The 26,872-nt window shown below is 40.6% G+C and overlaps 1 protein-coding gene across 1 annotated transcript in view; it reads right to left on the bottom strand.

The window, feature by feature from the left end:
* drosha (drosha ribonuclease III) overlaps window positions 1-26,872 on the bottom strand; it is a 235,815-nt gene that overhangs the window by 175,372 nt on the left and 33,571 nt on the right. The window contains exons 14-16 of the mRNA XM_038275611.1: window positions 24,848-24,972; window positions 15,818-15,917; window positions 1,959-2,066 (exon numbers count right to left, since the gene is read on the bottom strand). Coding sequence (XP_038131539.1) covers window positions 1,959-2,066; window positions 15,818-15,917; window positions 24,848-24,972 — 333 coding nt within the window. The remainder of the gene's footprint in view (window positions 1-1,958; window positions 2,067-15,817; window positions 15,918-24,847; window positions 24,973-26,872) is intronic.

The raw sequence follows: 26,872 nt of genomic DNA, 5'->3' as shown, positions 1-26,872 counted from the left end.
TTCCTTAGGTGGAAATTTAACTGTATGTCTTTTGAGCACTTTGTCTCTATAAAGTTGCTGAAGATGAGATTTTCCTAATAGGCGCTATAAAGAAAAAAACTGAACTGAACTGTAAAGTGGCTCAGAAAGAAGGAGTCGACCTGTAACCTGTGGGCTGCAGTCTGACCTTATGCGCCCTGACTGTCACTGGCCAAAGAGCCGGATGACAGCGCTGCAAGGCAGCCTTGCTCCTGTCAGACCTCGCTCCTGTAGTTAACAATCATCTGCATGTAAATATTTGTGAAGAAATTAATTACTAAAATAGTAAAATGCGCTTTGGGATTAAGTAATTGCCATTAAACCAGTCAAAAATCACTATAAGGCACTTTGGAGTAGAGGCAGACTGAAGAATCGACCTGTTGATATTTTGGGACAATATTGGTGTTTTTTTCTTGCATCTCTGTTGGCAGATACATGCATGCCTTTAATGCATTCAGCACGGTGAGAATTTTGTTCCATTATCGCTGTAAGCATAGAACATGTTTTGTAATTGGAAGTTAGAAAAAAAAAAAAAAAAAGACTTTGCTGTTTCCTCAGATTTTATTTTTTCAAATTATTTGTGATGTGGAAAAAAAGGTTTAATTTTTTTTCATATTTAACATACAACATTACTTTTTTGAGCGAAAGGTCTGAAGTAAAGAGGATGGGATCTGGAAAACAACTTGAACAAAAATTAAAATCATAAAACAGAGACCGAAAGAGCCATTTTAAAAATAAACTTTAAAGAAAATAAAATATATATTAAATATATATATATTTTTTATTAAATATGAGAAAATAGCAAAATTCAATTCAATAGATTCCATTGCTTTCCAATTTCTGTTTCAAAAACATGTTTTTACTCTTAATTTTCATTTACAAATTATCTTTCCTTTCAACGTTGGAACAAAACTCAGACCATAAATCTGCTTCATAATGTAGCGCCACAAATAACGATCACATGAAGTCTGTGCATTTCTGCTCTCTCCACTTCCACTCTATTGTTTATTTTTTGTCTATTTGTTTAATTCGAGCCTTGTGTAACATTTCTATCATGTTCTTTTTTTATTATATGTATTTACATATATATATAAACATAAATATACATATATACAAGAAAAAGTAAGACCGGCTTCTAGTATAAGCCCACCAAAATATCTGCAGCAGATATTAGAAAACTGGTTAGACTGAAGGTGAAATAACTGGTATCTGCATCAGCTTTAATAAACTCATAGCTGTCAATCTGCAGTTTGAAGGTTGTGAAAAGTTGCACGGTGAAACAATGTGGAAATGTGTCAGAGGGTTCAGATACTGCCCCTGAATATCAACTGTTACATTAATCTCTGTCGGGGAAAAATATTGCAACTAAAATCAAATGAAATAAAGTGCATATATGTGCAAATACTTTATCCAATACTCTGAGGAATAGTTCTAACTGTGCTTCTATTGTTTCTACTTAAATATCCCCCTAACCTCCTACTTTTTATGTCCCATCATCAATAAAGAGCTAATTATAAAATATACATATATATTTAAAAAGCAAACAAGTAGGACACCATAACTGAATACCATTTGAAGTTTCTGACAAAATAAAAAGAAAACTAAAATAGTTCAGTCCCAGAACGCCTTCGTATGTCACTGAAACGTCTTAATGAAGGCCCTTTTTAATCAATTTCTGATTCATATTATTTTAAGAATAGAAAAGCAATTCAACGTCTGTTTAGTTTTAGAACTTTAAGGCCTTTATTGTTTGACATCATGTCAGGTTTTATGTCTGAGTTATGAATAAAGGATGATTTAAAAAGTGCTGCTCTGCCTGTGGATTTGTAGACTAAAGAGGTGAATTCCACAGAGGTTGGAGTTTGTGCCTCCTTTAATGTGCTATACGTAGCAGTATGTGTGTCAGCGGTTAGTGCGTATGAACGGCTGCTGGGCATTACCTGACAGACGTCGGAACGGATGCCGGTTTTCCAGAACCCTTGGCTGCTGAGCTCCACCGTCACCTCACGGCGCATTGTGTTCTTCTGCCGGATCTTCTGAAGAGCTTCCTGCCAAACAACCAGGCCAGTCAATTATTGATCGGCTGGAACGCAGCCTCCAGGGACGACTCCCCATCCACAGAAACCCACTTCTGTCACCTTAGAGCATTCCCTTTTTTCACCCCAGTTTCCCTGACAGACAGACAGGCACATGCAACATACTGCAACCTCACATGGTAGACATGCATAAATGACAGAATGGCTGACGCTGAGGTTTTATTTTATGAGGCAACATATCTACCTTCACTTTCGGATGGTTTCTACATGAGCACAAACAAGCTGTGATAAAGTCCAAATTGCTAGAGATTAAGCTGAGTGGGTAAAATTCTAGCTTGACCAGGAACTGTTGCAAACCATGATGCCTATTGACTTTAATAAAAAAAAAAAAGGATAAACGTGTTTTTCTTTATCTTAACTGTTAATATGAAGCTAGTAACAGATTGAGAGAATGGCCGTTTATCAGTTCACAAGAAAGCGAGTGCGGATTAGTGTCCTCGCCAAGTATGTTCTTGAGAAGAACACAGGAAAATATGGACTCGAGGAGAACAGGAGCACGCAGCATAAATATGGGTCAATTGGAAGAGAAGCGTACTTGTGACATCACCACGCCCTGCTCGTCTGGAGCTGCATTTCACCTCCTGTTATTAATAGTCTCTAGCAGTGGCGGCAGGCCAATACAGGGCGCTAGGGCGCCGACGCCCCTACCCAATGACCCTGATTAAGACATAAAATAATACTATGTATATTTTTTATGGTTTAATTTTAAACTAAAATGTAAATTATTTCGAAATATATCCATACAATTTTTTAGATGTGCAAGATAAATATTTAATCTTTCATGACTAGTAACGCGTCATTCCATTTTTAGTCCGACTGGTGACGTATTTCCTTCCTGGGGCGCAGACTCTTTGCCCATTGACTCTCTTTAAAAGATGTACATGTGCAGTAGCTCCTCTGCAATATAAAGGTATAGCAGAGCTCAGGGCGCAGGAGAGCGGCTCCCCGAGTTGACAGGAAGTGTATTTGCTCACCACCCCCTGCCACAGCGCAGACGTTTTGCAGGTGATTGACAGGTGTGCAGTTCTTGTGAAATGGAACACTACTAGGTCTGAGGCTGATGACGTTCCACAAGTACACAAGCACATGAGAACGCACAAGTCCACATATTGAGAAATGGCCATCTTTCCAGCATCGATTAGAGTTATAAAAACAATGGGCTAAAAAAAACAAAAGTAGTTATGCTTGTCCACTCATTCCACCATAAAATTCACATTGGAGTCAAAATGTTATTCGATATATGTGCTGCACAGAACACTGACGATTTATCTAATGGTACAAGACCTGAACTAATGCTGACAAAGAGACACTTATAGTGACAAACTTGAGAAAAATGTTAACCTCTCAATACCAATACCTTAATTCCACCTCATTTTGGGAAATTTTGCCGATTTTGCATACCCAAATGGAAACTCAAATAACTTATAAAACCATACATTATTTGAAAGCGAACACTTTCTAGTTTCTTAATATATACATGAAAACTGGGCGAGTAAAACCCAGCCCAGGCTGCATCAGTTCAAAGAAGACTACGTTTTTTTTTTCTTTATTCTTGAAAATAATAGGTGTTTTATCTGTGGGATAAAACTGTGAGTGAGATTATCTGTGGTAGTAGCACTAGACATTTTCCAGGCATGTGAGTAAAACTTGCTGCAGTGCAGCAGACAGGATGAATGAACGGTAGCCGGCGCGGATGACGTCATACACACTCCGCTTTGTTTAAAAAAAAATAAAATATATATATATATATATAAATATAAAAGAATATAACCACGGATGTCTGTAGGACAGTGATTCGCCTACATGTTATGTCTAAACGCTTTAAACTGGTGGGTTTTGAGAGGTTGAGGGTTAGAGGACCCACAGGATCATGGTTCCATAGCCGTACTTCAAGCTAAGAATGAAGTTCTTTAGTTGTTCACTTCTTTAACAGCACTCCTACCTGAATTTTTGAGAGGATAAACAACAACAGCTGACACCAATGGTAACAGGCTAAAGCAACATGCTAACATTGTAAAAGTAGCATTAGCAAGCAAGCAAAATATTGTGATAAAAAGTGTAACATTAGCAAAACAAACGCAAAATATTGATATATTACAAAAAAATTTCTAAATATGAACACATTTAACAAACTTTAGTAGCCTAATGCTAAATTCTGACATGCTAACACTCACACGAATAAGCTAATGGGCTAGCAATTATGTATTTTCATAGACATTAGCTGGCTAATGTACCAATAACTTTAAAGGGCCATTAAAAATTTATGAGATAATACCACCATGTAGGGCTGGGCGATATAGAAAAAAAGCTTATCGATAAAAAAAAATGCATATTGATCGACATCGATATTTATTGAAAAGATTTGAAACCATATTTTATGTGCAGCTCTGCCTGGACTTTTTATGATATTGCTAAATTATTTAATTTTAATAAAGAACACAAACACAGACTTCCAATTAAATCTTTATTTTAACCATAACAGAATGTTATGTTATTAAATACTGACAAAGAATAAACTAAAGTGACCAGAAAAGTGACCAAAATAAATATAACATTATTCTATTCTATTATTACTAGCATTTTTCTCTCAATTGTTAGAACTACGTGGGAAACTGCCCAGAACTTTATATATATATTTTCCCGAAATTCCCGAAGATTCCTCGGAGGAGAGCCGCACCGGGGCCTACACAGCTCGTACTCCTGCGGGTGTGAGCGGCCAAGATGATAAAAAAAAAAAAAAAAAGTTGGTTGTGTTATCAGACTTTGTTTTCACTGGTTCCCTACACATTTTACAGATGACTGTAGTTTGTTTTTTGTCCGACTTGCCATAACCGAAATACTGCCAGACTGGCGAACTACAAAAACCCTTCTTTGGAACAATTTTCTCCGCCTCTCCTTGCTGCAACATCTTCATGTGCTCTGTGTTATGGTTTGAGAGGGCGGCGCTTTGTGACGGCGTGCCTGCGATTGTGATTGGTTGGGAGGAAGTAGTGACTAGCATAAACCTACATGCTAGGCTACACTGAGAAGGAAGGAAAACTGCGTTTCTTTATCGAACTTTTATCGACACTGTTTTTTTCTATTGCGCCACACGTCTATCGATCGATATATATCGTTATTGAATTATCGCCCAGCCCTACCACCATGACAAGTTATTAATTAATTAAATTATCTGAAGTTAATTCATTTTATCAATCGACTAATTGATAAGCAGCAATTTTCTAAACAATCTGAATTTTCTGTTGTATCAAGAGGATATTTGTTGAACAAAAAACAAAAATCATCAGCATTATTTTAATTTCTTTTATCAGCTGTATAAAATACTGACTGAAAAAGCAAAACCCTTTTTTCTTTTTTTTCTTTTTACACATTATTAAACGCATTTCTAAGATATAACAATAACATTATTATAAGATATATTATAACAGGAACTTCTAAGGTTGCTAATTAAAAGAAAGATTATTATAATGTGTGAAATAACTTCCTATAAACAGAAATGTAAAATGATCATTAAAAGACGGGGTACGACGCTTCGGCATGCTGTCAGATTAGTTGCCACTTCACGTCAATGAAGTACACGGCTTCTTTGATATAGTTCCAACAGTCAGTGCCCCCCATGTTTTTTTTTTTCCTTCTTCCTCCATTTCATCTAAAACTCAAACAGGATCCTATAAATATTGCTGGAAAAAGATCCATCTCTGCATCGGAAGACCCAGCATGTAACAGGGGGTCGTGGAAGTAACATAGCCAAGGTAGAGGACGTATCAACAGACCTCTACTTTCTTAATGTTTGTGCTCACGCACGTGTTTCATTCAGCAGAGACACCATCGGCTCGCCCACAGTTATCAGTGATCTGCCTAAAATGGAATGCCAGGAATTTTTGACTCACAGAGGAAATAAGAACAACAAAGGCATGAATAAATAATGCCTTCTCACTTTGAACTGTGCATCAAAAGAAACGGGCTCGCCCACACGCAGCAGCACAGGCACGCGCAACCGCACACGGCAAACCCTCCTGTGGACAGCCAACCAGCCATCCACTGTATATGGAAAGCAGTCATCGCAGAAAAGCGTGAATGGTATGCAAACGCGTTATTTACTATGCAGGGTCTTTAGCAGGGTCAGAGAACTGAGGGAAACAAGAAAAAGAAATAATCAACTAGGGAGTCAGAGGCTGCTCCGTACGGCGGTCAAAGTCACGGCACATTTGACTTTTACCGTCAAGTACCTCTGCTGAAAGGTCCATTTATATTTAGGTCAAAAACCAAACACACCCCATGAAAATCAATGTCTGACAAAAGGCAACGAACATCTGTTGCATGTGCTGCTACACTTCTGTTCCAACAGGTTGATTTAAGGAAACTCGTCTCGTTCAGTAAAAATCGAGAGCGATCCAAAGCTCCAAAATATTCCTGCGTCACCAGATTTTCCAATTCACAGACTTAAATCTATTAGGGGAAAAATGTCCTGTTTATGCATTAAAGGAATAGTACACCCAAAACATGATTAGCCTTCATTTTCTACTCACCCCCATGCTGAACAACACTCTGGAGTACTTTTTTGATATCTCAAATGCATCTGGAGATCTGGGAGGCTTCTTGCTGTCTGCTGACATTCAAATAATGGAGGTCTATGGTGCCCGAGACAGAAAGGTCCATAAAAGTCCACAAAAACGTTTCAATATTCCTCCATACTGCTCCTCCAATGTATTCCAAGTGTCCTGAGTGGGTAGCATCCAGAATTTACTCGAAACGAAGTCATTTAGAATGTTTTTAGAGCATAAACAGTAGTGTATAGGATTTCCTGAAAGCACGCACCTGCGCGTGCACGACGCTACGGAAGCCGGCAGACCAAACCAGCGCATTCAGCTCGGCAAAGAACTCATGCTCTTCCTCAACACTGAAGTCCTCAGACATTTTTCTTTCGTTGTTTCTTTCTTTGCACAGGTAAACAGCACATTTCTTCTTCTACGCTTGCATTATTGGCAGAGCAGACGCTGAATGCGCACTTTCATCTGGTTTGGTCTGCCGGCTTCCGTAGCGTTGTGATCGCGCAGGTGCGCGCTTTCAGGAAATACTATACACTACTGTTTATGCTTAACAACAAAAAAAAAATCAAGTTGTTACGGTGAATTTCATAACATTCTCTATCAAGTTCTTTTTTTTTGTGGAGGGTCATGTTTATTATTCATTAAGTTCTTTCATTGAGGATAACCTATTAATCCCACAATAATAATGTGTTTATCATCAAAGTGGTAGAGGACTCACTGACTCACACAGGACCCAATGCTGGCTGGCCCTAGTCTGTGCTAAGCATTCATGGTGAGCATGCTAATATTGTGTCTACACAGTTGGATGGAAACTCTCTGGCCTCAACGCTCAAACCTGACAGATACTGATGCAGGTAATGAACTTTGAAGAATGAGGACAACATGATGATGATGAAAAATAATGGGGAAAATAAAGGCTCTGCCTTGCAGCAAGAAGGTTCCAGGTTCGATTCCCTGCCTGTGGACTTTCTGCATGGAGTTTGCATGTTCTCCCTGAGCATGCGTGGGTTCTCTCTGGTTTCCTCCCACAGTCCTAAATTATTACGGTTAGGTCAATTGGCTTCTTTAAATTGTCCTTAGGTGTGAGTGTGTGTGTGAATGGTTGTTTGTCCTGTTTGTCTGTCTTGCCCTGTGATGGACTGGCGACCTGTCCAGGGTGTACCCCGCCTCTCGCATGTAGTCAGCTGGAGATAGGCACCAGCACTCCTCGTGAGCCCAGCAGGGATAAAGCGTGATAGAAGATGGATGGATGGATAAAGGTTACTGAAAAACTAAACTAAACAAATGCAACTACTACCCCGTTTACACTACCCTTGAAAAACCGTGCCAAGACCGGTCCGAGCTCAGTAACTGAGATAACTTATCGTGTGTAAGTGGAAAGCAAACTGAACTGAACCGAGCTAGAAACAACCAAACCGAGCAAACTGCAGACCAGTTCCAGAGGTGGGCTCTGCTCGGTTTTTCCCTGGCTCGGTTCTCTGATAACAAGAACGCATGAGCAGAACGCGTCATCTCCGTCTGGCTGCACATCCCGATTCACACTCCATTCCAGTAGTTGGCGGTAATGCCCCTCCGGAAGTTGTTTGCCAACCAACACAAAACAGAAGAACAACAACAACTATAAACAACAATCGAAATCTTCTCCACACAACATTTTAAGTAATGGCATTTTGAATAATAACCCCGAAATACAGCAATAATAATCAAGCATAACTTTCTGAATGTGATGGGCCCCGCCATTTTGATCTGCTTGATTCCCTCCTTCGTCGTCTTCTTCTTGTGTTTTATGGTGGTTGGCAAACAACTTTTGGTGCATTACCGCCACCAACTGCTTGATTTCCTCCAATACTGGCAGTAATACCACAGATCGTCACTAGGAGGCGAGGAGTCGAGGAACTGAGATAGTGTGATGTGTAAACGGTCATCAGATCCGAGCTCGGACCGGTCTCGGCATGGATCGGTTTTTCAAGGGTAGTGTAAATGGGGTACATGTTTTCCTCAAATCATGTAGACTCAGAGGTCTGTTGGATTAATCTTAGATGAAGCCTGGGTAGGAAACATGACTACATCTGAAATACACTAGATTTGTGTTCTAAAATGGCCTTAAATGTTTTTTACTTCCTTTAGTAATCTTTGCTTTCTACTTTTTATTGAATCCCACACATGATTTTTTTTTCCATTTTCCTTCAAAGCAGCTAGACCTTCTGATCCAAACCAAGTTCCTAATGCTTTCCAAAGGTACTTTCTTAGTTATTCTTTAAAAAAATATATCTTTCAAAAGATAAAAAAATCCAACCCAGCATGAAGAACCCCCTACCACATAGTTGAGACCATCGATGAACCCTGACATAGAGTGGACTTTTCTGACCGCACTGGCCGTTAGTCATCTGATTTTTCTGCCATTTCCCTTTTTAATAATGCAGCCCCATGACTTGTTAATCCTTAACTTCATTAATGTTAAATCCAAAGGACTTCATTCAATTAGGATCCAAACACATGGGGTCCTGCATCAAAATAGGAAATAATTAACCAAGCAAGGACGGACTGAATTATTTGGTATAATATAAAAGAAATTTTAGAAGGAAAAACAGTTTGATCTCTGAGCTTCATTGCATTTATGAAAACAAAGACAAAAAAACAGGGATTCTGAAAAACATTATAAAACCACATCTTTTGGTGCTGCCTCTCACACATGAGATGCATTTTCACTAATTTTGCTCTTGGTCCTTGCAGAGACAAACAATGGAGTGCTTTTGGTAAATAAAAGAATCTCACTACAGAAGATGACAAGAACGTGATGAAATGCGTAATTGTTTTAACAAGTTTCCACTAGTTTCACTAAATTCAAACTTTTCATGACTAAAACTCTAAAATGTTCCCGTTCGATTGAGACGATATGGCTGCAGCCTGGAAGGCCTTCCATGTTTTTATGCTTGCTTAATTTTTCTCGTCTGCTGAGCTTGAGCCACGGCCTCCATACTTTTACCTTTCAAAATAAAACTTCCTATTACAGTACATATCGTTTGTCTTTTTTTTCAGGTGATAAAATGCGCAGTTTAACACAATATTATATGACCCACCAAATATGGTGACTCCTAACCAGCCAATGCACCAACCCTACCTTCACAGAGCCAATACCTACTGTAATGCTAAAGAATCACAGCTAAACTGCATTAACAAAACAAACTTGGTTGAAAATGTATTTAAAAAAAAAAACATTTCCCCTAATTTAAACAGTTACATAAGATGATCTGCCAAATTTTATAATTACTTTTACCCTAAAAAAAAAAAAGATAATTAGATATTCTACACTTGTAATAAATTAATGGAGCCGTTTTCTTTTTCTTATTTTAAATGTAAACCATCTTTTTCCTTCGGAAAATTGTCTCACCTACCTGCTCAAGTAACTAAAAGAATACATATCTGAATAAAAAAATCAATTAATAAAATTTCATTTTTAATTTTACTTTAATTTTCAAACATCTGGCATAAAAAAAAAGCTTTTAAAATATCACTCTTACCATAGTGTTTTCATTGCAACTAGCTAAATGATAAAATTATATACTTTTGGGTTATTTAAACAAAAAGATCAGACTATTTTTTAATGCAACATTAGAATTACTTTGTTATCCAATTTCTAAACTTATAATCAGATTTGGAAAATATTAAAAAAACGTATTCCTTCTTTTTATGGATTTAAAGCAACAGTGTCTAATAATTACAGAGATGTAATATTTTATAGATAAGTGTGTTTTTTTATCATCTATAAATGGAAAATGTCACTCTTTATGTTTGCGTTGCCTTAGAATTTGCTATTTATAATTGCATAGGGGCGGGTCTTTCACTGATGAGGCAGACATCTTTGCACTACGGCAGCGCAGAGCTGACAAACTAGTGACTGTAGAGATCTCCATTACCCTCGAATGGCCGTGGCAAGTTATTCCTATGTAAAATCTATATTCTACACAGACTAATAAAACACTATCAATAAATTATCTATATAAACAAACCTCGCTATCATTTAACAAGATAGGTAACAGGGACGTTGCAGAAGCCATTTTATACCATGATGGCCTCCTTGTTGTTTAATGTTTAATTAAATGCATTTAGTTCCTGTGCTCCACTTATCTGGAACAAACTTCCAGAAAACTGTAAAAGTGCGGAAAGCCTGAGTTCCTTTAAATCAACACTAAAAACACATTTGTTTAGGATTGCCTTCAACTGTTCTAGTTAAACAGTGCAACTGAAACATCATTAATTCAACTTTTATTTTCTTTAGTCCAACTGTTTTTAATATTCTTTTTTGTGTCTGCATTTTTATTTTATTTTATTTATTTTTTTTCTACTTGCTTTGTTTTATTTTCCTGTATTTTAATCATGTAAAGCACTTTGCATTGTCCTTGTACTGAATTGTGCTATACAAATAAATTTGCCTTGCCTTGCCTAATGTGGAAATGGGGTGAGGGGGATTATGAGCTGGTTTATGCCGTAACTAAAGAACTTAGACCATGTTGTTTTTGAGGAAAGCCTGACATTACAAATACAGACCTAAATGCCCAGTTTTTATTTTTTGTGTGGTATGAGCTAAAATAAAAATTGGTTTATTCCTTAAAGAGGGATGAGGCTTTGCAGCTTCCACTGTAGGTCCAGCAGGTTCTGCAACAGCTTCTTCCTCACTGCCAACACACTGTTGAACTGTGGAAACTCTAATCAAGTCTATGCATCACACTGTGAACATCATATTTGCTCTACCAACATGGGTGAGTTTTTTTCATAATCCTTTAAATAGAACACAACTCTATGTTCCAATGCATTTTGCACCATATTTAATTGAACACGTTCGTATTAATGTCTCTTGCACCATGACTTTTAACTGGCTTTCATTTTCTCCTACACTGTTTATATTCTGATCACTGCTGCACTTTATAATCTTAATTTCACTGTTGTAAGCTGCTCATTCATTGTTGAAAGATGTACGCATTGAAATTTTGTTTTGTATACACTGTATATGACATGACAATAAAGTTTGTCTAAGGTTAAATCTAAAGTATAAGAGTAGCAACTGGATGGAAACCGTTTTAAAAAGCATCAAGTCCAAAGAGATGCAGAAAAACTCCTAATTGATACCACTTCCAGTAGTTACAACGAAAATGTCTAGTGGGAGGAAAGATATAAGAAATAAGAGATAAATAAGAGCTTCAAACTTTATTTCAGAAATCTGCATGTTCTAAGTTCATTTAAAGTTCTTCTACATTTCCCTATGGTTTAAATTGGAGAGAGGTCTTAGAAAAGAAATCAAAACTGCAAAAAGACAAACTGGGAGCTTTTTTTTTTTTTTTTTTTTTTTTTTTTTTTTAATAAGGGACTCGCCTAGTTTCTGCAGACCTGCAGAGAAGAATCAGAGCAAATCCCTACATCCACATATGCTGAGCCCATTCAAGTCAAGGTTGAATTCAGAGTCCGTTTAATACTTTTCTATATTAGAGATCCTTTCAGACATTGCAGCAGAATATCTCTGGGATACATCTTATAGTTGGAACCACTTCCTTAGATGAATAGATTAAAATAATCCAGAAGAAAGGAATGAAATAGCCTTCCTAATGATGTGTCATGACAGATGTTTGCAGCTTTGATGTGAGAGTCGTTTCTCGTCACACGGCTGGTGTGAAAACCTTCAACGGGGTAGAAAATGCCCATCAGAAGCTTTATTCTTGTAGAGGACGTGTTCAGTGTTCCTTCAGGCATTAAATAAGCAGCAGTGCCACTGCAGTGAAGACACTCTGACACAGCTAATGCTTCTGGTGGAGTCTGATGGACCCAGAGTGTGAGTGTGCATGTGTTTGGCTTCACTAATTGCTCCGGCACAGGTTGACAGTGGGATTGTCAGGGCCTTTTAGCAGGGAGAGCTTTGCAGGGCTACCTGGGAAACAAACTAATTGAGCTCAAAGTTCTGAGTTCTGGCTCATTATTGGTTCAGAGCGACTCAAGCGGACTGAAGGAGGAGCCCAGGTCGGCGGCACTAACGGACGTTTCTGGATGGATGAGGAAGCGCAGGAAAGAGCTTGTTCTGCGCTCGCTCAGGGCCACACACGCAGCGCTGCGACTGTGGGATTCCCTGTGGCTACATGGTCATTACTTCACCAAATCTAACCCTTTTCCATCCACCCTCCCCAGCGGTGGGCTGACCTTCACTCCGGACTCAGGAGAGCTGTTACTGCCGTTTTATTCACAGCTGTAAATTCATCTCAATTACGCAGTAAAAAGAAGGGGGCTTTGCATTTTTCATGCCCGACTTAAAACAATGGCTGAACGGATGATACCGTCCAACTTCTGCAGAGAGATCTAGCCTTTTTTAGTCCAAATAGAAGGAAAAGGCTGTTATTGAAAAGGAAAACTTTACACTGAGAAGAATGTTAGTCAAGAAAAAAATGGATATTAACCTAAAACATCATTTCAATTTTTACTTCTTTTGAAATTTATTCTATTTCCAGACAAGCCAAGAAGTTGTGATATCTTCATTCTTTAAACAGAAGGAATTTTAGTCTACGTTTTATTTGGTAACTCTACAGGAAATTTAATTTTATGTCCTACTTAGGGAACCTTTTAAAGATTACATGTTACTATCAGGTACTTTGAAGGATCCTACTGGCTACTTTCTCAGCTTCTTTAGAACGTGGCCATTATTGGGAAGTGGCGGCCTAATTGATAGGGCATAGAGTTTGGAGTTAAAGGGTCGAATCCCACAGACTGCCACTTTGGGTCCCTGAGCAAGACCCTTAACCCCACACTGCTCCCCAGGCACCCCACGATGGCAGGTTAATTTCTCCAATGTGAAAAAATTAAGTTCAATTATTCATTATTGAAACCTCAACAACATACAGATTATCTTAACTGTGTCCGCAGTAACATTTTCTCCATTACCTTGTAGTTACCTTTTCAGTGCTTTCTTAGAAGCTACAGATAACTTTCTGATTACTAACAAAAACCTTTCTAGGAAAATCTCTCTTTGATATCAGAAACCAAACATCAGGGTTCATTTAGAATGGTTTCTACCCATGCATTATGTTCCAGGCTACTTTGAGCATTACTTACAGGTTACTTTGTCTGGGCTTTCCCAGAAACCATTTATCCTCAGATACTTTGCTTTTTCAACGCCATTCTGAACATTAAAATGGATTCTGAACTTACAGGTCGCTATGGTTGGACTGAGAGCTCACACTGCAATACTTACACTAACAGCTTACCTTGCAATTACTCTGAAGCTACTATCAATAGTTCTAACAAAGTGCTTTTGTGACTTTAGAAACTTCTAAATTTGAAGATATAGGTTTTAAAAAAATACCCGACAGGATACTTTTAATTCATTTTTAACACTTAGAAGGTCCATTGCTGGAAATTTAAGATTATACTCCAATACTGCCAGAACTTATCCATTAGTTTCTGCTAATAAACCAGAAAACTAAAAGGGAACTTTTTAAAAACTGAACTAGTTTTCGGATTAAAGTGAAGTGACTATTAGAGAAAATGGTTAACAGTGTGAGAAATGGCAGAAGCTGTATAAAGCAGGTTAAAGCTCGACTCTTTTTCCCTGGTCTGTTCAGGCCTCCTGTAAGTTGAGCCAGTAGAATAATTGACAGCATTTATTAAACTCAATCAGGCTGCTGTAAGAACTGCAAACCAGCTGTCTTTCTATATATAAACCAAAAACCTGTGTCAGGATGCCATAGATCTCTTAAGGTTTTGGACTTCCCAGCTTTATGCATCATTTCCACCCGAGAATTTTCTTTTTTCTGGGTGGACCATCTAAATAAGTGGTCCTCCTAGTTGTCAATCATTCTGGTGATATGTTTAGTAAAGACCGTCCTACGTGCTCGTCCCCATTTTCACTTACCTGTGGTGAGTCTGACATCATGGAAAAAAAGCAACTTTTAAACAAAGCGTGCACAAGCAGAAATGGGATTCTCAGAAGCAGGTACAGGGTTGTGCATGTGCATTTTATTTTTTTAAAGGGGAACACCGTATTTTTTTACATTAGGCCCTTGATTTTATGTTATTACATCATATTCTCCTCACCCATGTGAGTTTTGTGTCATTTGGAGCTGTTCTGAAGATATTCCGTGAGGTTATATCCAAGTGACGTCTTCCTATGGGCAACGACTTGAAGGCACAAACTAAACTGTTCATAATTTATTCTTTATGGTGCACCAGCATTCATAACATGTAGGCGAATCACTGTCCCCCAGACATCCGCGGTTAGATTTGTTATATTTATATATTTTTTAAACAAAGCGGAGTGTGTATGACATCATCCGCGCACCGGACTGTAGTCATGACAGGCAGCCCGGGCCACAGGCGGCTACGCTTTACTCCTTCTATTCATTCGGCTAGCTAATCTGAATCGTTCAATTCCATTTCCAGAGCGAGATCATCTATGGTAGTAGCACTAGACATCTTCCAGGCATGTGAGTAAAACTAGCAGCAGGAATGAACGGTAGCCGGCGCTCGGATGATGCGCTGATGTCTAGGGGATGATGTAATAACGTAAAATCAAGGGCCCAATGTAAAAAAAAACAAAAACAAAAAAAAAAACGGCGTTTCCATTTAAGTGGGGATGGCGGCTTTTTAATTAAAATTCATGAAAAATCCTCCACTATACCTTTAATTCTCTGAGGTTGTGTTAATAACTTTGATTCAAAAAGGTAATAAATATACATCTGAGTGCCCCGTGTCCTGCATGGCTTAGAAGTAGAGCAAGGTTTAACACTGAATGCGCTCTCTAGCATTTTGCTCCTACTCTCTCTGTGGGGTTTTACGGGCAGGGAGGGGCTAAGCTGTGAGTGGCAGCTCTTCACATGGATATATATTCACATGCAGCGGGCCCAGTTTGTAAACCGGAGAAAAAACTCTGAAGAACTGTGTCCCATCACACCATATTCCAAACAAAAATACACTTTAGTTCCTCAAATCAGCATTTAAAGTAATTCTAACAAAAAAAAATAATAACTCCTTTTTGATTAATAATATTTAACACATATTAGCAATAAGGACCTTAATTTAGCTCTCTGGAAATCAGATTCTGCAGACATTTTTCCAAGAGCTAACCCCATAGGTTAAAAAAAACTCATATCACTTTGTGTTTTTCTCTCCACCCACCTCTCTCTGTGTCAGCTTCTGCTTGTCGATCTGCTTGACCTTTGGGCTGTTGGCCAGCAGGTGGCGCAGCTTCACATAACTCTTCCACAGCTTCTGGTACCTGTCAACAGCAAAAAATGATTCTCACCATCTTCATTTTTAAATAGTTGTTTTGCTCCTTATTCTAAGTGAGCGCCTGCCTTTAGCTGCTTCAGCGTGACGCAACGGACTCTGAGAAACAAATGTATTTTACAGGAAAGTAAAGATCAGACACATGCTGACAATTTGCATCCTGGAGCTTTTTGAAGCGACTGTCACTTGTTTTATTGTTTAAAAAGATAAATATAAAGCTGCCAGTGATAGGCAGCGACTCCAGAGCTCGTTCCAACACTCATTTTCTATAAAACCTCATTGTCCTTGCCCGTATTTGCATATCAAAGGAGAAAGGGAGTTATCGGCAAGGTGACGTGTAGTCATCACATAAACTCCCTTTCTCCTTTTCTTTCACCATTTCTCTTTTCAATCAAATCCCTGATTGATGCACTTTAAGTCTCCAATTCAGGAGACCTGCTCCTCATTCAGCCAGTTATTCAATTATGATTGTAGAGGACAGAGAGTCTGGGGCTGCATAAAGGCTGGAAACATGGAAAGACAGAGTGAAGAGGAAGGAAGGAATCAGGAAAGGACAGGAAAAGGAAAGGCGGTGGGGCGCTCAGAGGAATGGAAGAATTACAGAGCTTTAATAGCGGGGACTTCATTAGAGACTGAGACGAGGGAATGAGGTGGCTTTACCGCCCCGATTATCGGCTCACCGCCGCCTCCGCTCAGAAGCCATCTGAACCACAGAGAGAAGGAAGCGAGAAGAGAGAAAGTCTATCCAGCCTGGGAGGCCTCCACCCCCCCCCCCCCACCAATCCGCTCTGATGACCTTTCTGCAGATCGGCGGCGTGCTCTCGGGGATGCAGCGTCGTGGCTCTCGCCATCCGATGCACATGCTTTCATTAGCATATGCTGCCTCTTTATCCCCCCCCCTCCCTCTCTGGTGCCCATCTCTAACCCTTCTTAGACGTGTTCATCTGTTCCAGCATTTGCTTTCCGTCATTCAAACAACAACAGTGTCCTTAACTGGATATATCTAAAGATGCAACAAAAACTCAGCTTATCCAGCAGATATTCTCCAATGAGAATGTAGGCGTGCGTCTGGAGTCAATTACCATTTCTTTGAAAAGGTAATTATAGTAGTAATTCAATCTATGAAAGAACAGATGCACATCATTTAACTACACAGACTGAAAGGTATTCATTTCTGTTAAGTATTATGATGATCGTTAAGTATTATGATGATATATATATTCAACCCTTTGAGGGCAACCCAAAAGGGGTCGGCCAATCACATTATGGTTTGATTCGGGACATATAGCTGCTGCATCTGTTCTGTCAGAATCCATGATTTCGTCCATAACAGAGGAACAGCGACAGCCTAAATATTTAAGTGGTTGTTTCTCATGGCGTCAGCTGACCATATAAAGGGACCCAGGTGTTTTTTTTTTAGTGCCAATACATTTTTGCTTGCGAATGGTCTAGCCTCGATCAATACCCCAGGCCCTAGAACTGGCGGACCAATCACAACGCAGGGATGGGTTTTGAATTTCTTTATGCGAAGTGGGCGGGGTTTTGAGGGCATGACAACAAAGCAGCGTAACGCTGGAGAAAGCACAACAGGGAAGATGGCAACAACTATTGAACAGTTGTCGTTTGACTCAGCTTTGGAATCAGTTTTGGAAGGATTAGACTTGGGAGTTTTCGTTGAAACATGAGCAGGAAGAGGCTCTACGCTCATTCATTTTTAAGAAGGACATATTCGCCGTTTTATCGACAGGCTGTTTGTTTACACTCCCCCATCAGCTTTCTGTCGGGCTTCCTACGTCACAGTCAGCTGCGCTCATTGGTCAGAATGTTGGCCTAAAAGCACCGACAGCGGTTTGAAAACGGGTTGTTCTCATCAACAATCTTCCGATGTCTCATTCATCGGGGCCAGACTAAATTTATCAACAACAGATACCAAATGGAGGTAGTGGCAATGCATGAGTTTCACCTGATCTCAAGGCATGGCTGCTGAATGCACTAATAAATCACCAAAAGCATGGACTTATTGGCCAATAATAGCACAAGAAATTCTAATAAATGCTGCCCAAATCTTCATTTGTTACCATTAATGGCTAAAACCCAGACTTTGTAGGCGGGATCTAGGTGTCGCCTCATCCAATCAGCTCTAAAGATTCTTTTTAAAACTTCCTTCCAGTTGAAGGCAGCAGTCCCAGATTGATCATGTGTAGAACCAAACCTGAGTGCAGCACATTATCAATCTAGCTAGCCAGGTTAGAGGAAGACTGCTGCCTTGACAGATATGCAGCAGACAGTTTAACAACCTCCACAAGGAGGGTGATACATATAAAACATATATCATAGCTAAAGGAACTTGTGTGAACTGAGGGAAGAATGCAAATTAATCAAAAGTTTAGTGGAAGGAATAAAAATGACCCCCTATACAAGGGAACTTATTGCCACAGGCAGATCACATTGATGCAAAGTTGCATTGACGGAAGTAAAGTCTTGATATAAACTGAGGTTTTTTATTGTATTGGTCTGATTTAATATTTAAGGCTCGCATTTTAAAGAATGCATTTCCATCAAATAATTGTATAGAAAAAAAATTAACAATTTGCACCATTTTCAGTTCCCTTATATCAAAGACAATACTGGTACACATACAGCAAGGTATGTGACTTTAAACAAGAGCTATTACACTCTGAACCATGGGAATTAAATAATGAGAAGTTTTCAGGAGTATCCTTCACATAAAGCATTGTTTATATCAAACTATATTTCCGTTTTATTTCCAGGTGAAAGATTCTACTTATTTAAAGTTCAAAGTTAGGAGGGAATAAAAATGTCCTCTGTTCTTATCAACTTCCAAATACTATCATCGTCCCAGACGACAGATGAAAATCCTAAAAATGATTGATTTTAATGAAAACTTGAAGACGAAGCGGCACTTTTTGCTGCAGTTGACCGTTAGGTCTGCAGCTTTTCTCATCCGTTACACACATTAACCTTTCTCACCATTCAGGGTCTTTAGCCCTTTATAGGCCACTCAGTGAAATACTTTGTAAAATCTAAATTTCAAGCCAATATTGTTATTGGAATCCAGGACATAACTTTATTACCGTTGTAACATAAAAAAAATATGGATAATATGGAAAATATGGAAACACCAACTTTCCTGAATATATTAAGAAAAATAACAAAGTGCTTCTATAAGAAATGAATTAAACATTTTTGGTACAACTTAACCTTAGAGGCATTAATGCAGATACTGGCACTGACATTTTTTTTAGTTTATAAACCTAAATCTAATTGTTAACTAGGCTTATTAGCTTTAACTTTACTTTTTAACTTTTCAATCAGCTTTTTATCTTTGTTTTCTTGACTTAAATTTCTTATTCAACTTAATTTACTGCAGGTAATACATCATTAAAGGGCTCACCTAATTGGTCAAATACAAAAATAAGATGTACAGCCATGTAGCAGTATATTTGCTGAATGGCTGGATAGGGCTGTAAATAATAATCATTTTGTATCGATGCATCGATCCAACAGCCGACGATCCGAAGCATCGATACGTCCGCAAGAGAATCGAATCATGTTTTTTCTTTTTTTTTTCTCTCCGGTCTATTTTTATCCATTTGCTCCTGGGTGTAATTCTCCCTCCCGTGCTGCGGTGGAGCTAAACCTATTTTGCCCTCCTACCTCGCTTCCTGGTTATACTCTTACAGCAGTGTGTTGCAGTGAGCTTGACACAGACATTTTTTGATTTATGCTCAATATTGAAGCGTGGTCTGTGCTACACGCTGTGGGTGTAGATACGGCCGAGGCGGAGAGGAAGTGGAGGCGAGTTTGGTCCAATGACGGAGGGACATGAGGGCCAAAAAGAGCGGAGATCCAGGTGGAAAAAGGGTCCCAGCGTTCTCGCGCACCTCGCTCTTCTAGCGGTTCAAACTTCACAAGTCGTTTTCGGTCATAAAAACAAAATAAGCCGGCCTCCTGTCTGCGGGACTGTTTGCGGTCAGCTACAATTTGGGAGAGGAGCAGCGGAGCGTCTGCGGAGGGGGCGGGGACGTCTGGAGCCGAGGTATTGAATTGCACTCATTGCACTGATTTTGTGCAATATTTTTTGATGTAAGGCCTTTCAGAATCTATAATAGGTGGAGTAAAACATTGTCAAGCCTGTAAGGTATAAAAAAATAAATAAATGAAATAAAAAATGAACCCATTAATAGAATCAAATCGTATTGTGGTGTATTCTTGAGTAGCAAAAATAATGGAATCATTGGGTCAGGAAATCGATACTGAATCGAATCACCATGATGGGTGTGATTTACACCCCTATGGCTGGATATAGATCTTGTGCTTCTAGACCTCAATGAGGGAAGGGGGGGGGGACTCCATTTGTAAGGGGTATGCAAGTGATCAAAAACTGTAACTTGCCCTACTATCCTCTTAATATCCACCTCATTTTGGGAAATTCTGGCCTATTTTGAATACCCAAATGGAAAAACAAATAACTTAGGAACTGTAAGCTCAAATTGCATGTGTGATATGTGATTTGAAAGCTAAGGCCTTCTAGTTTTCAGAATATATACGTGAAAATTGGGTGAGTAAAACCCAGCCCAAGCTGCATCAGTTCAAACATGACTCAAAGTTGTTTTTTTATTCTCGAAAATTATAAGTCGTTTTTGAACAGTAGTTATAAAAACATGCTTGCTTGTTGTGGCTGCTTTGTCATGTTACATTCTGACCTACTACTATCTGTGTTAATTGTGCTTTGGTGCTTGCTACATCCATAAAATGAACTAGGTGGATGATTTGTGGAGAACTAAGCTTTCCAACGATGTCAACATAAATATTTTATCCGTGTAATTTTCATGCATTCTGAGTTATCACATTTAAACGCTTTAAATTGGTGGGGTTTTAGAGGTTGAGGGTTAAAGGACCCACAGGATCATGGTTCTTTAGCCGTACTTTAAGCTGAGAATGAGGTTCTTTAGTTGTTCACTTCTTTAACAGCACTCCTACCCGGAATGTTCTTCTTTTTTTGCAGAAGAGATCGATCTTTAAACCATTAGACCGACGCACACAGTTCCAGTTAAAGTCCCAGAAGGATTTAGTCAAAGGCAAATCTGTTTATGCTGGATGAACAGAAAAGGTTTTATCCTGTGTGTAGATGGCATGGACACTCTGTGACCCGAACATGTCCAACAGTGAGCTTTGTAGATCGTTTTGACCTCATTAAACATCTTTCTTCCTGTGCGCAGTGGACAGATGAACCTCATTGTGTATCAGGTCAGATACTCTGTGGGATATCCACACGTCACTGTTTCAGCTACTTTATTTATTGCTCCGACTGTGCAGGGACACCTTTAGTTTAGTAGCTCCTGCACATTTTAAGCAAAACATGCATTTTCCAACCTCCTGAATATTGCTAACTCAGTTATCACTTTCCTTCTTCATGACTTCCTATATTACTTTTCCTGCATCATAATGTTTCCACTGATATTTACGAGCTTCAGCATCACATCCACTACATATTTGCATCAAGTATGGGCATGGAGAGCAGTGGGAGCTGATCCAAAAGGCCAGATATTTCCCTGGCATGCAGGATTTGCATATATTGCACTTGAAGTATAATAACCCATCCAATTTTACATCCATGCAGTCCTTAGTGATGCTGCAAAGGCTTACATTTAGATGACAGAGATATGACTTATTGTTAAGGTTAAAAAGAAAAAAACATCTCAAAAGAACAGAATTACCAAAAAAAAAAAAATAAATCCTGAATTTTCAGTGAAATAATCCTCCTTATGCTTTTGACACATATGTACCAGGAGGCCAATTTTATGACTGGAAGAAAAACCCCAAATCTATACAGATCACAGACACTTTAGCTGTAAGAGTCAACCCTTTTGACAATGTTTGAGTAAGAGGCTTGGAGACACCATCAGGAAATCAAGCGGCCAATCACACCCCCGTATGCAGATAAGGTGCTCCCTTTCCATTCAGGATCATGAGTTCAGAGGAGATTCAGCTGCTCCTAAAGGCATAAATGTGACAGGAATCACTTCCAGCTCATGTCAGCTGCTGCTTTTCTACGTTTTGAAAGCGGCCTGTGTATAAAACTGACAGCAGGTTGTAATTTATCCTCTGCACTTATTTCCCTCCTCTTCCATCATCCCATTCCGTTTCTTTTCCCCTTTACGTTCCCTGACCTCTGACTGGTCTTAATTCGGTCTGGATCCAGCCGGAAATGCGTGAGGTGTCCGGTTGGTGGCGAAGAATCAGCTTCCAGCGGGTAATTTCTGATGCATTCAAGGCTCTCTCTCCGCTGCGGCTACAATCAGCACCGACCGCTGCCCTGACATGCGTCATTAGCTGTGGTCGGAAATTAGCTGTGGCCCGCCTCTCGCTGCTCGTTTCTGCATCAGCTAATGATGTCCCGATCGGTCTATAAATTTGTCGGCGTCCAACGCTTTGAGGACTCTGACACAAGCAGCAGGTGAACGGGGATTAAAGCGCTCAGAGGACTGATGGATATAAAGTGGTGGCAGTCGGATGAGGAAGCAAATGGATTTCATCATGATTATCCTCTTGTTTTCCTCCTTCCTCTGTGCTTGCAAAGGTTTTTTTTTTTTTTAATAGCTGAAGATTGTGGTCTGTGTTTGTTTTGCCTCAGCTATATATTTAATGGAGTTGGTTCCTAACCACCGTGTGTACATGCAGATGAAAGGTTTGGGATGCTCTTCTGCATCTCAAGCTCAGACTGGATGCAGATTATCCAGGTTTTCCTACAGACTCTAATGTATTTAAATCAGGACTGAACATTATTAATCATCTGGAAGGTTAAACCTCCGTTCGCAAGCAAGTTTGGTTGTGGCCGGTTTGTTGGAAGCATCTTGCTAACCAGTTTGCAACTTAGTGCTAGCAGGTTCCCATTGGGAAATTCCATTGGTACCAAGTAGCACTAAATTGGTGACTTAGAAACGACACTGTCAAGGAACGCTATGGACAGAGGAAACATGCAAGAGGAGGAGAGTTTAGTGTCGGAGGTCGTGGATGAGTCTCCTCCGTCATACATTTTTTATTTAGAGGAGGAAAGCGGGGATGAAGATGTTGTGGAAGAGGATGCCAGGGCGGCAGAAGCTTGGTTTGGTGTAGAAGGCTTCCAGCCGTACATGTTTGAGCCCTTGCCTCGCAACGCTGCTAAAGACACAGACGTCCATCCCGGTGAACACTGGGACGTGACTCAATGGGAAAGGAAATTATTCTTATTTCAACCATTGCGTATATTAGCTGCGACATATGAATCAAGATGCTATGGCCGAAAAAACGTGATTTACAGATGACCATTGATATATGATTGGCCGACTTTAGGTGTACGAGCTGATGTATAACTAAATGGCCTGCAGAAGATAACGGGAAAAAAAAAAACACAGATTTTTTAAATAGAAATTTTCTAAATTTTGGGACAATATGGTCTGATGAACAGTACATTTATATACACGTTTAAGCCAGAATGATTTGACATCTAAATATGATTTCCCTACGACTTTAATAACTAATGAATGGAATTCACCACCTGTGTTTTGATCCTTACTCAAAGTCCAGGCGTATAGGCGTACCGCCAAATATTTTCTGAAAATTTGGTGCTACTGGTGCTTTTTTTGACGTCGGAGATGCTTTAGAGGCTTTGCAGAGACATGGGTGGAACAGAACTGAGAAATAGCTGCTGCTTCTCTGTAATTCGATTTTGGCGCTTTGTTTTTCACTCTTCACATGTCTGACTCACCAACTTTGATTCCCATCACGCCAAGCTTGAATGACTTCTTGCCTAAAATACGCCATTCCTCATATACATCACCTGGTACTGATTTTAGGGATGCACAAAGCTCTTGGCTGAATAGCCAATTTTTATTGAATTTAGACTTTAGACTAAAGTTTTATTGGCATATCACCCCAAGGTCTGTTCGTAACATCGTATTTATTGGTTCTGCTATCAGGATGGAACTAATTAGGTAAATGTCGAAACATTATCGTAAATTATTTACATTTTTGATATAAATTACAAGAATAAAATACTATTTATGACAATTTTAAGACCTATGAAAGACTGATTTAACACATTTTAATACCAATTAAGGCTTTATTTTTATATTGACGAATTCAATGCCTTTTATGACTTAATGATCCGCTAGAACCCTGTAGCCTCCCTTTTCAGGCTAAACAGAAGCTATCCACACAGTATGATGCAGCCACCACCTTGTTTTGCTGAAGTATAAAAGCCTTTGAGACGATTTGCCATCATTAATCTGATAATAAATACAGTTTTTAGCAGGAGTTTGAAGGTGGGGTACCCATGGCTGGAAATAAAACTATTTTTCCTATACTTATTGTGACGTTGGAAATTCCTAGAAAAAAATTTATTGGAGGCCTGCCAAGAAAACAGAGTGAAGTTTGTGACTTTAACAGAATAAAATGTGCAGAAATGGAAGGAAGAGGTCTGTGGAACTGTTGCATTTCTGATCAGGCACTGAAGTTTAAATTTAGACAGACTTCTGCTGTGGTGGTGGGGGGGGGGGGGGGTTGTTGTGGTGTTGCCACATCCCTGTGAGCATCTCGGCTCACATCATCTAATAGGCGTCCTCTGTTAATTATGCAGCAACACAGTACAGCTCTCCCGCCTGACGCCCTCCTGGCGCGCGGATGTTGCATTACTATTCACGAGCAGCAAACTGAATCCGCGGCGCCCCCACGGAAACCCGGGACCCGTGACGACGCATGTGAAAATGTCACTATCCCGACTATCCGTGTCGCTCCCCTCCTCTATGGCGTTTCTCCAGGAGAGAGGCGGGGAGCGAGGAGTCGTGGGATCGAAGGAGACTGCTTGATATTTTTCAGCGTCTGTTTGTTTTTCAGGCAGAAACGGTGTGATCTTACTGGGGGTCTCCTGCGTAGCTGAGCTGAGCGGGCCGGATGCCGAAGTGAACGATGATGGGGAAGGTGATGACGTCAGGGTTGAACTGCTCCCTGTCCAGTTGGTCGATGCGCACAGAGCTGGGTTTCTGGAAAGAGAAGGAAGGGGGAGGAGAAAGAAAAAAAAAAAACCTGTTAGAGCATAAACATATTTAGCTCAGAGGCAGCCATCACTCAATCACCTGCAAGCAGCATGTGATATAAATAATCTACACCACCAGGGTCATCTGTCACAGGCACGTAATGAGACGAGTCAGCTTGTAGCAACGGGAATGATTAAGCAACACCTCGGACAGCGAGCTCACTTCTCTTATCAGAGGGGAGATTGACAAGCAGCATACCCTCATATGGATCCCAAATCACCGCCAGCCTGTCGGCCAGTTTGAGAGATCAGAGAGAGCAGCTGCAGCACGAGGCGGGCTGATCAAGGCTGCAGATGGACCCAACTCACCTCTGTATTCCCTCATCATCAAAACTTCTCATCCCAGAGTGAGGGGTCACCGTCCGACTCCCATTCTGCCTTTAAAAGCAGCTCTGATGCGTCAGGACTGCTAATTCATCTGCCATTAAAACTGCAGCTTTATACGCACCTAATGAGGAGAGGACAGGAAGGAGAGGAGAGGACAGGAAGGAAGGAAGGAAGGAAGGAGAGGAGAGGAGAGGAGAGGAGAGAGGAAGGGAGGGAGGGGAGAGGAGAGGAGAGGAGAGGAGAGGAGAGGAGAGGAGAGGAGAGGAGAGGAGAGGAGAGGAGAGGAGAGGAGAGGAGAGGAGAGGAGAGGAGAGGAGAGGAGAGGAGAGGAGAGGAGAGGAGAGGAGAGGAGAGGAGAGGAGAGGAGAGGAGAAGGGAGGGAGGGAGGGAGGGAGGGAGGGAGGGAGGGAGGGAGGGAGGGAGGGAGGGAGGGAGGGAGGGAGGGAGGGAGGGAGGGGAGAGGAGAAGGGAGGGAGGGGAGAGGAGAGGAGAGGAGAAGGGAGGGAGGGAGGGAGGGAGGGAGGGAGGGAGGGAGGGAGGGAGGGAGGGAGGGAGGGAGAGGAGAGGAGAGGAGAGGAGAGGAGAGGAGAGGAGAGGAGAGGAAGGAAGGAAGGAAGGAAGGAAGGAAGGAAGGAAGGAAGGAAGGAAGGAAGGAAGGAAGGAAGGAAGGAGAGGAGAGGAGAGGAGAGGAGAGGAGAGGAGAGGAGAGGAGAGGAGAGGAGAGGAGAGGAGAGGAGAGGAGAAGGAGGGAGGGAGGGAGGGAGGGAGGGAGGGAGGGAGGGAGGGAGGGAGGGAGGGAGGGAGAGGAGAGGAGAGGAGAGGAGAGGAGAAGGGAGGGAGGGAGGGAGGGGAGAGGAGAGGAGAGGAGAGGAGAGGAGAGGAGAGGAGAGGAGAGGAGAGGAGAGGAGAGGAGAGGAGAGGAGAGGAGAGGAGAGGAAGGAAGGAGAGGAGAGGAGAGGAGAGGAGAGGAGAGGAGAGGAGAGGAGAGGAGAGGAGAGGAGAGGAGAGGAGAGGAGAGGAGAGGAGAGGAGAGGAGAAGGGAGGAAGGGAGGGAGGGAGGGAGGGAGGGAGGGAGAGGAGAGGAGAGGAGAGGAGAGGAGAGGAGAGGAAGGAAGGGGATAAAGGAAGGAAGGAAGGAAGGAAGGAAGGAAGGAAGGAAGCAAGGAAGGAAGGAAGGAAGGAAGGAAGGAAGGAAGGAAGGAAGGAAGGAAGGAAGGAAGGAAAGAACAAAAGGGGGGGTGGAAGGAAGTTATGAGGGGATATAAAATGTTAGGAAGCAAAAAGAGTAGGGGGGATAATGAGCAAAGAGTAATTCCAAGAAGGAAAATTTAAAGTTAGGATACGACAGTATAGGAAATGAAAGGATCAAGGAAGCAAAGAGGGAAAGCAGTAACAGGAAGGCAGGATCAAACCGGGAAACATTCCAGGAAGCTACATACACTATATTGCCAAAAGTATTTGCTCACCTGCCTTGACTCACATATGAGCTTAAGTGACATCCCGTTCCTAATCCATAGGGT

Source organism: Cyprinodon tularosa, unplaced genomic scaffold, assembly GCF_016077235.1.
Source record: "Cyprinodon tularosa strain WSP-4 unplaced genomic scaffold, ASM1607723v1 ctg97, whole genome shotgun sequence".
NCBI lineage: Eukaryota > Metazoa > Chordata > Actinopteri > Cyprinodontiformes > Cyprinodontidae > Cyprinodon > Cyprinodon tularosa.
Note: the sequence above shows the minus strand (reverse complement) of the source record. Positions and strands in the feature narration are given on the sequence as shown.